The following is an 11,351-nucleotide window of genomic DNA, read 5'->3' as shown; positions in this document are numbered from 1 at the left end:
TCACAGTTTAAAGCTTCAGTATGTGATTTTTTTTTGTTTGTTTTTAAACTAAAGCAAAGTAACATGTGTCAGTGTTTATCTGCTCTAAATGAAGTTGGAACCATTAGCCTCATGAAAGTATTGATGCAGCTTTGTGGCTAAAATAAAATATGAACAGTCGCCAGAGTCAGTCAGTCAGTCATCATCTAACCGCTTTATCCTCCACCAGAGGGTCGCGGGGGGTGCTGTGACAATCTCAGCTACATCGGGCGATAGGCGGGGTACACCCTGGACAGTTGGCCAGTCCATCGCAGGGCCACACACAACCATTCACTCTCACACTCACTCCTATGGTCAATTTAGAGTGTCCAATTCACCTAATCCCCACATTGCATGTTTTTGGACTGTGGGAGGAAGCCGGAGAACCCGGAGAGAACCCACGCACACACGGGGAGAACATGCAAACTCCATGCAGAAAGGCCCTTGTTCCAACCGGGGCTCGCTGCAAGGCGAGAGTGCTAACCACTAGACCACCGTGTGGCCCAGTCGCCAGAGTCATTTAGTTAATTAGTCTAAATCGAGGACTGCACGATGGATGAGGCAGTAATATAGGATTAACTGAACATTAAAGCTGGGTTTTATATTACCAGTATCCTCTTCTGCATTAACTCTTAAACACAAGAGAGCACCGGGACGACAGCTTCAATCATGACTGACCTCATTCACAGAAGACATGTTGTTGTATTTCAGCAGGAAAGGCTCATGTGTTACGGATAAAAATAAAAATAAGGATCTGTTTTGTTCGTGTTTGTCAGGACAAGGTGGCACCTTGAAGCCGAGGAAGCTGAATGGAACTCAGCCACCATTCATTTAACTGATGTGAGTTTTCTATTGTGAAAAAGGCTCATGATGACATCATGTCTGAATTGTAATAAAACATGTGATGACAATGACTGCATGTTTTGTTTGTTTTATATTTTGATAGCTATAAAATAAAATAATCTCAGATAGCATTGACAGACTCAAGCTTTAAAGGTCCAGTGTGTAACATTTGGCTTTTATTGGCAGAAATTGGCAGTTTTCAAAGCCTTAACATAAGTTGTTTATATGTACTTTAGGAAAAGGGTCTTGCTTTATGGAGACTTCTACAGCTCTACAGCAGCCTGAACAAACAAACAAGCCAGAGCATTCAATTCACTTCTGTAATATGAATCATTTAACTTATCATTTAGATGAGATAACTGTGTTATCTATGTCATGGCTATGTTATTTTGTGCAATTAATTAAGTGCTAGCATGGAAAATGGCTCACATTGCTTATAGGGTAAACTAAATTAAATTAAATTAAAACACATTTCTCGAAAAACTACTATTTCATGCAATTTATTGACAAATTGACAAAATCTAACGTGAATAATAAATATGTGTAAATGCACACAGCCTGGACTTAATCTATTGTGCTAAGGTAAATTTGTGTTTAATATTCTTATATATATTGCCGAAGGTTATTTATTTTGGACCCATTTTTTTAATGATACCAGCAGCTGATTGACCTAAAACTGTTGACTCCACGAGCGTAACAGCAAAGCAGCAGCACAGTATCTGATATTGAAGCAGTAATTCTGTTTTATTTCAGTGGCTTGAGAGGCTTGGGGCATATTGATTAAATCATTAACGCTGATCCGTCTGCATCGCAGGAATGACCAGCACAGCATGTGGGCAGCTCTGCTATAACCATTCACAACTTAAGAAGACTTGAATCATTGGCCTGTAACGAGTAAAACGGTTTTCAAGCCAAACATTTTAAATTTAAAGACACTGGGCTCTGATTAAACTTTGGGACAAGGTGCCCCTTTGGGTAAGATACATTTGCCGCATCGTGTAATATTTAGTTTATTGTGTAGTAATTGCCAGCTGTTAACCATTAACAGTGTTAACCTTTACAAGTGGTTCTAAAACTCAAATTCCCAATTCTAGCTCTGGATCTATGCCATTATACAAAAAAAAAACAGTGTTCAACACTTTAAAATCTTCTGACTTTGTCATCCTACATGAAAATGTGCCACTATCCTAACCTTGCTAAATTTGAAAGTCCCTAAGTGTTTAATTAGTCACATGTTTATAGTAATATATTGCTGTTGTCAGCTGCAGTAAATGATAAAAAGTTAAAGTGTGCCATCTGCTGGTCAAACAGCTTCACTACCTCTTTTTACAGGAAAGAAAATACAAACGTGTGACACTGATGAACTGAAGTAAATGAGACGGATAAATGTTGACTTTTTTAATAAAATTTAAATAAATAATTGGTCAAAAAATCTAAAGTAATTTTAACACATGCAGTTATCACAACTGTCTCACTGTTATGACACCACTGCTGCATCAATCACTCCGTTGGATACATAATGGTTTTAAAATGAGGAGAAAAATCGTTTAGAAAATTAGACAAAATGGATTACTGGTTGCCGCGCAACTCCATTTGAAATCCCTGCAGGAAACTGAGCACATTATGGCTTTGGAACCTTTCCAAACAAGAAATTAGAAGCTGCCATAATTCACTGAAGCCCCAGTATCTGGGATATTTTGGGTTCAATTATTTATAAAGTATGAGGAAGTGGAGATATATCATACTCTCTAAACAAGTGTGAAGTGTGTGTGAAAGTCTTTGTGTGTTTGGTGTGGGAGAGTTAGCAGTTTGATTTCAATGTCCATAAAGAAAATCATCATTTTTAGGTCAAATATATTTGGGAGCTGTTGCTCTACCGTCGCCTCATTTCATAACACTGTGTTACTTCAATGAATCCGAAGAGATGTTTTCAAACACTGAAGTTGCAAAATAACAGATTTAAATGTACTGATGAGGGTTTGCAGTGGATCACATTACATTACATTACATGTCGTTTAGCGGACGCTCTTATCCAAAGTGACTTACAATAAGTGCATAGCACTAAGTAAGTGGTACTCATAAGTGAGATGTACAAGTTTTTTTTTGTCAAACAAGCAGAGATCTGTTCTGCTACACGTATTTCGGACTGGGAAAATACGAGAATGAGATGGTAGTGGTAAGCTGTGATGGGAAAAACCATGAGAAAAGGCTGTCGAATAGAGCAACAAACATGATGTCATAGACTTTAGCCAACATAGATTGTATTGGGATGGTTATAAGCACAGATGGCCATTAATGTGATGGCAGTTCAGTGCTGAGTCGTTGTCTTTTTTTAATATTACTGACAATTTGATGCACTTTGTCTCACTGTGGAGGAAATTGAAAATAATTCCTTGTTGGAATATTTTTTTTCTACTGTCTTCAGATCTAAACATATCACTTTCAGGCCTCAGCACAGACTTTAATGTATGTGTATAGTTCATTCATTCATTCATTCATGAGGGCCATGGAGCCACTGGTGCCAATCCCAGCTGACATGCGACAGGTGGGGTACACTCTGGACAGGTTGCCAGTCCATCACAGGAACACACAGGCAATTAACCATTCACTCAAACACAGTGTCAAATTAATCTATTTAATTAATCAAATTAATTTATTTTGTTTTTTGACTGTGGAAGGAAGCATGTTGCCCAGGTGTATAGTGGTCTATGGTGTCAGGAACCTCACATTTACTACAGTTCAGCATCCTAGGATAAGTGTTGGTGTATACTTTTACAAGACGTTCATATAATTAATGTTGAGTTCTTGGAGTATTGGCAAGCTGTAATCTTGGTGATGTTGTGGCAAGAAGACATGACTTCATGTTCACAAAAACATGTGGAAATTCAGGTATCACTCATTAAAGAGACAATTTTTGTCTCATCAGGTTTCTGTAGAAGCAAATTGGAACTGATATTTTCCTTCAGAGCTGAATAGTTGAGTCATAATCATGCGCTCATGCGTGAAAGAACATGGATCAGGAAGCAACTGGTCTTGTCATCAGTCTGAGAGATGGAAAAACAAAAGTGACGATGGCAACTTGATTTGTAATGTTATATATTCATTTAAATGAGATAGCTGTGTTTTATTCTGTGTAATTACTTACTAGCATGGAAAGTGTCTCACATTGTTCATTACATCAAATTAAAACAAATTACACCTCTCCAAAAACTACTATTTCATGCAATGCAGCTGTATTGTCCTGCATAAAATTCCCTACAGTACAGTAAAGGTTAGATTAATGCTCTAATTCAAGATGCCGGCAATGTATAAAAAGAGTCAGAGGGTGGCGCCAACCCCTCAAATTCATTGTATGCCTATCAGATATGGCAGATAGTTCAGTTTATAGTAAGTGCAATGTTTGTCCTTTATTTAAGAATGTATAATTAAATCAATCATTTCATTTATTTATTAAGCGTGTCCAATTTAAGTAATCTCCTTTTTCTATGTTCAGGGTAGGTGGTCAGATGTGTGTCTTTCTATTCCAACATAATGAGGTGTCTTGCTGATTTGAGATACTTCAAACTGGCCTCCATGAAGTGCAGATGAATATATACAAAATGTAATATACAATAGAGCATTACTTATCATGTCCATGCAACTTGTGACTTCAAAAGGTTTTATAGGAATGCTGAATCTTAAACCCTCATATTGCTGTCAAGCATAGTTCAACTCAAAGAAAAACAGCATTTCAGTGCAAATAAAAATGCAAATTACACCGAATGATTAAGTGGTTCATTAATACTGTACAGGTGAATGTAACAGTCAAATCAGTCAAACTTTAGACCAGTTTTGGCTGGGAAATATTTAGATAATGAAAAAAAACAAAAAACAAAAAAAAAAAACCTGTATGATTAATATAACCTAATAATAAACACACATACAGACATATTATATTTAGAAAATCAACAAGAAGTTCAGCTGGGAATTAAAGATAATAATTGCTGCAGGTGGATTGTTTGAACATTCATTCATTCATTCATTCATTCATTCATTCATTCATTCATTCATGTGGTGGTCACTGATTTTCCTATTCATGGTGTGTCAGATCTGGACTTTAGCTCAGACTTGCAAAGAAAAAAAAAAGAAAAAACTATCATCATCTTTGTTTTCAAGTGCTTTATTTATTTTTAATCTTTTATAACCATTATTATTGTACATTTATTTCCTTGTTGTTACTTTTATTTAGTTTGTCTGTCAACTTGTTTGGCTTTCATTGATCTGGTCTTTAAAAAGGTGCTTAACATACATGAAGCTGTTGTGGTTATTGTTCAAGAAATTACACATTTTAGTTGTTATGGTTGTTTTTACTATGAAGTTGCAACTGGTCGACGTCTTCATATATATACTGTATATATATATATATATATATATATATATATATATATATATATATATATATATATATATATATATATATAAAAGATGAATGGGAAATATACTGGAGATTTGGACACACGCGCACGCACCACGCAGACACACAGGCGCAGGAACCGCGCGCGCTGCGCTTTTTAAATCCACCTGTTCACGCGCTGTGCTCCCCGCTTCTACTGCAGCTGATTTTTCAGGGGAAGAGAGAGAGAGAGAGAGAGAGAGAGAGAGAGAGAGGTGAGGAGCTCCAGTCAGAGTCAGAAACAGTAGCACTGTCTGTCTGACTGACTGCTCCTGCCGCCGCTGAATGGATCACCTTTCCCCGGTGCTTTTGCGCGTCACCCTCCTCCTCTCACCGGCTCCGTGCCGCCTCACATCCTGCGGTTCACATGAGCATCTCTCTGACGCCGCGGCCGCTGAGCGCTGATCACGCCAAGTGCGCTGATTTGAGAGCAGCTCTGACTTCAGTCACATCGGCGCTGCTGGTGGGAGGACGCGCGGCTGCTGCTGCTCCTCATCATCATCATCACCACCACCACCATCATCACCAACACCACCACCACCATCATCTGAGGAGGTTTTCTGCAACAATTTGTTGCGAAGGGCGAAGTCATGGTGCCGGTACCGCCTCGGCTCTCCATGGCACCGTGAGAACTTTCCTTCTCTTGGCTTCTCTTTCCCACCTTGACTCTTTTTTGTAGATGTTTGTCAGTGGGATTGTGCTCCTCTGGGAAATTCTTCATCGTTTCCGTTTTCAATTATGTTCACTTTTGCTGCCTTCTGCTACATGCTGTCTCTGGTCCTCTGTGTGTCCCTGATCTTCTTCGCAATATGGCACGTAAGTACCTGCACATTTGCTTTATTCTGAGATTCGTCGTCCATCACTGGAGACGCTTGTGTCTGCTGGACACAGGTGTGCTGTTTGTGAATTATACACTGCTCACATCCGTGTGCGTGTAGCTCGTGCACCGTTTAAAGCTGCAGGATTTTTCATTTCCACAGCAGGACAGGTGTGCACCTGTATCCCCATGCGTCCAATATCATTACTGCTTATTTTCTTTTCACTGGGCCAAACATTCAAAATCAATTCAATTTAAAAACATAATTTATTAAGGTGCAATCAATTATTAATCGCCAACTGTTGTTGTTTTGTTAATTTTCAGCTTCGTAAATGAGAATGTTTTCAAATAATTGATTAAAACTAAATCATTTTGGTTTGTGGACAAAACAAGACTTTTGAGAACATCATCATTTTGAGGTTTGGGACATATCCGTCAATATTTTTCAACATTTTATGGACCGCAGGACTACTCCATTAATCGCAGAAATATCAAAACATAATGAAAATAATCCTTCGTCGCAGCCCTATTGCAAAGAAGGCCACTAATGTATTAATCTACAGTCCAATTTATAAATACAGTCATACAAACATAGAAACATCTACGTTTACAACCTTGCATTCCAATATAGAGTTAATATTGTGATGGTGTCTCGTACAGGGAATACATTTCTCTCAGAAAAATCACAATCATTTCCCCAAATTGTTCAGCTGTAGCGATGACCCAGTTTGATATCCATGAATGCCTGCACTCACGTGCAGTATCCAAGATCAATGGAAACACTCGTGCCTCCACATCAGTGAGGAAATCTTGTATCTGGAGCCTGATCTCCCTCTCATCTCATCTCTCTCCTCTCTTCCTCTGCCTCTAATCAAACCCCAAGCTCATACACCAGTGCCAATATGACAGACTGCATCATGATATGTGAATAATCTCATTATTTGCTCCCTGGGTAACCATCTCCATCATGCAGGGGCCTTATGTAAAGACAAATTTGGGTCAGGTCTTCCAGGCTACAGCCACAGGGCTGCCTCCTTTTTTTTTGTGCTGGAAACATCAACAGACGTGATGACTGATGCTGAGGCAATTACAGCTAATAATCGGCCTGCGCGTCTGTCAGACACTGACCCACGTGTCGGCTCAGGGAGCAGAAATTGAACGACCATGACGGTGACAGTGCAGACTCTGATAGAAGGAGTGATTATGCAAAAACAGAAGGACAAGCCGTTACAGAGGCAAACATCTTAAAGATGTTCATATGATTCCCACTCCAGAGCTGAAGGCAGCAAACGCTTCCTTCAGCTCTGTCTGATGTAAGTTTGAACACCGTTGGAGGGAAACACAATGGAAGGCAACATTCTGTAGCTTCAGCAATAATCCCCCACGTTGCATCGGGCTTTATCTCTCATTCTGCTTAACACGGCAGAAAACAGTAGAAAAAGCCTCCTCCGCCGAGTTCCCCCCATTCACGGCGACATACAGACACGCAGCAACAATAATAAGCTGTGGGGCTCCATACTGCGAGGAAACATAATTAGGAGGAGGCTGCGAGCTGGGAATATGTGGAGCTGTGGAAAGAGGGAGAGCAGAGCCAAGGCTGCACATTAACACCAGCCACCTGCCAAATGCCAGGATTTTATTTTTTTTGGCTGCAACTGTTACATTTTACGTTATCGACATAATCTGCTTAAAAGTAGGAGTCGGGTTACTTTTACCTCCTGAGCAGCAGCGCAGCGTGCTGAGTCAAACCTACCCAGGGAACAATCAGTCTATAAATAAAATGAACATAAACAGAGACGAGGCTGTATGAAACAGAAACAGGCCATGTAGAAGAAGAAAACAATGGGAATAAAGTGAGCAATGAAGTCCTCTGACTCAGACTTTTCACCAGTCCTGTCAGCAGGTGACATGTGCTTCTGAGTCACTGAGTTACAGGATGACAAACGACTGCACAAAGGTGGACTTCTGTCATTAATCGACATTAATCCATCAAATCATCCGCTGCCGGGTGAAGTAGCTCATTAGCTGGTCTTCTCTATGTATTATCAGTTGCTGATTAATGTTTCATTAACACTCACTGGGAGTAACTGATACTTCTGCCAATCACAGTGTGCTGTTAAGGTCTGGGTTTAAAAAAAAAGTGTGAAAAGCATGTTTGCTATCTTTAGAAAATCTATTATCATTAATCACTGGACTCTGTGTGGTTTGAGGTCTTCATTATTCGTGGGTCAGGTAATGAAACAGGGCCAGAACAAGACTGTGGTGCTGTCACGGTTCATTGAAGTAACACAATGTAGGATTTGCTCTTGATAAGTTGATTCAGACCAGATGCAGTAGTCTACGTTGTAGCATTTTATGAAAAAATATGATAACGTAGTTTTATTTCTCAAGATCGTTGAAATGAAATTTGACCCAGATAAAAGCGACAAAAGAACAATGGTACATTTATGAATGAATTTAGGGCAAGCTCACTGCCATAAAGTAGAATGTTCTTTTTGTGGCATAGACCTGAAACCAGGAGTTACATAGTGTCAGTACAGGTGATGCAGACCGGCTCAGAGGTGCCAGTCACCCTGTCGCAAGCTGATGCATCATCAAATAATCGTGGAGACATTATCTGAAGGTTGACGTCCTTCACTGTGTCACTTTAAAACTCACTGAAAATAACTTATACTTCTGCCAATAATCCTCACTGTAAGTGGGTCAGGTAATAAAGAGGCACCAGATCTGACTGTGGTGCTGTAAAAGGTTCACAGCATGATTGACTGGATACAAAACGATGCAGTTTGATAACAGATTATATCATGAATAATCCACCTATAGATGCTGTCCAATCAGCCGCTTAACAGGCGTCACGCTTGGCAGGTGACTTACTAAGGACTGCCGTGTGTGCAGAGCCGACTTTGTTGGCGTTAGGATAGAAAAATGTAAGAGTTATCAGTAGAAACACAACAGATATATGACTTACACGGCACACCAACGGATGTTCTGTTCATCTGCTGTTCCTCGCAAAACGGTTTGATTGACAGCCTTCAGTCTTGGCAGGTGACTTACTGAGAGTGTCAGTGTGTGCGGTGCCCGCTTTGACATTGGTTGGAAAAGAAACGCAAGGGATATTTGGTAGACATGCTACATATGCATCACATGTGACAGATGACTCCAGGCAATTTTTTTTATTTTCCAGGTTTCAGAGTAGTCCAGAGTAGAAATACATGGAAGATTCTTTAAGTAGTGATGCAATAAAACAGCCACATGGAGCACATGCTTGCCCCTGAACTGCCTTTGACTGCACAAAGTCTTCCATGAAGGTATGGATTGAGCTATAAGGCTATAAACACAACTCATAGACGCTGCTGTCTTCTTTTTATTTTGGACTTTTAGATCAATTACAAAAACAAAATAATCATTCAGCATCAGTTACCCTTTACTAATTCTCCTACACGTGTCTCCCACTCTCTCCTCTATATACTCCGATAAATGACATCGAAAATGGACCCTAACATTTTCATACATCTGCCCCAGTGAACGCTCTCTAACAACATTTCGGCAACCTACCAAGACGTGCGTCCAGTTGGACTAAAAACAATATTAAAGCAAACCTATTATTTAATCACACCGCAAATGTCTCATTTCCAACCACTTGCCACTTGTCTGTTCATTACATAAGATACAAGATCACATCACAGCCTATGGGAGCACTTGCTGAAGCGATTTGGAAGCCATTTTAATTAACATGGAGGGTGAACTGTGGCCTCCCCTGAGCTCCATGGTTCAGTGCTTTAGCAGCTCCTTCTCTGCTTGAGTGATCCCCCTCCCTTGTAACCACAGTCCCTAATGTGCTCTAAGTGTCATTAAAGTCAAGAGCGAGTCAGACGCTCCTTTTGGTGCACATCTGATAGATGGGCGCGCCCCGTGGCACAGTTATGATGTAGAGACTGTCCTGGCAGCATGGCAGAGGGTAGAATGTCAAACTGATGTCATTTTCACCCCCAGTTGGGGTTTCCATTATGTTATGGTAGGTTTTTAATAAAATATAATAGAATAATAGAATAGATAATAAAGAAGTACAGTGTAACTCTTATCACTCCATTTTCCCTTAACATTTATTTACATATATTTCCTAGATTATGCTTTTGCCAACACCAATAGTATAGGAGAGGTGGAGGGGACTGTGGTGGTACATAAGAAAGTCAGCAATTGTGAGAAATATGTAAGGCGGGGTGGTTTTTATTATTTTTATGCTTTTATTTTGATGCTTTGGTTTATGTTTCATGATTTTTTTTTCTATGTGTTTTTTATGCTATATCTGCAATGCTTTTATTTTGTGAAGCACTTTGGTCACTTGTGGGTTGCTGTTAAGGGCTATATATTATAGGGCAGTTTGTATTTAAAGGGTAACAAATCCCCCCCTCTTCTGTAGCTAACTCCTCCTGATTTTGAGAAAAAAAAAGCCAATATATAATTGTATAATTTCAATACTTTTTTGATTTTACACCTGGATCAACAAATAACATTATCAGATACACACTGGTTTAAAAAAGTTGAAAAGTTGTTTGTGGGTTTAGTTACACTTCAAATCAAATGTGTTTGAACTTCCACTGCGACTTGCCTTGGGTTTCCGTAATCCATATCAGTGCAGCGCTGTAGCTCATTCACTCATTTCCTCAGAGAGACTCACAAGAGAGCAGTGAGTTTGTTCCTGAAAAGTCTCCTCAGTTGCACTGAACAAGTTCTCTTTTGCAGCATCAGACACAGAGCAAACCACCTCCTGTTGTGAGCTTTGTTTAGATGCAATAGTAACTAAATGCAGCAAGCAGAATTGTGTCTAGTTGCACTTTAACCCCGAGGAGAAATTCCCATTTATAAATGTATATTAATACCAGAGTTTTCTGGCGTGACACTGCAGCCTAACATTAACCTAGATGCCTTGGTGATGCCTACACCTAATTATGGCTGCAACTAATGATCTTTTATTATTATTATTATTCTGTTCATTTTGATTAACATTATAGTCCAGAAAATGTAGAACATTTATGTAAAATCAATATTTACATACTGTATTTAGAAAGAAATATTGTATAAATATGTGTATATGCATATGTATACACACACATGCTCCACAAAATGTACGTCTGTCAACAGTAACAAGTTACATTTTGGTATAACAATGCTATTTAGTTGTAGAGGAGTATATAGAAGATAATGGTTGTCAGTGTCTCCTGCAGCTTCTGCAGTGGTAAA

At 39.3% G+C, this 11,351-nt stretch overlaps 1 protein-coding gene across 1 annotated transcript in view; it reads left to right on the top strand.

The window, feature by feature from the left end:
- The first annotated feature begins 5,516 nt into the window (after positions 1-5,516).
- Positions 5,517-11,351, top strand: part of cnih3 (cornichon family AMPA receptor auxiliary protein 3) — a 68,001-nt gene continuing 62,166 nt past the window's right edge. Inside the window, 2 exon segments of the mRNA XM_044049482.1 lie at positions 5,517-6,008; positions 6,011-6,109. Coding sequence (XP_043905417.1) covers positions 5,973-6,008; positions 6,011-6,109 — 135 coding nt within the window. The 5' untranslated portion in view covers positions 5,517-5,972.

Source organism: Solea senegalensis, linkage group LG17 (assembly GCF_019176455.1).
Source record: "Solea senegalensis isolate Sse05_10M linkage group LG17, IFAPA_SoseM_1, whole genome shotgun sequence".
Lineage (NCBI taxonomy): Eukaryota > Metazoa > Chordata > Actinopteri > Pleuronectiformes > Soleidae > Solea > Solea senegalensis.
The sequence above is the reverse complement of the archived record's forward strand: the minus strand, read 5'-3'. Positions and strand labels throughout refer to the sequence as shown.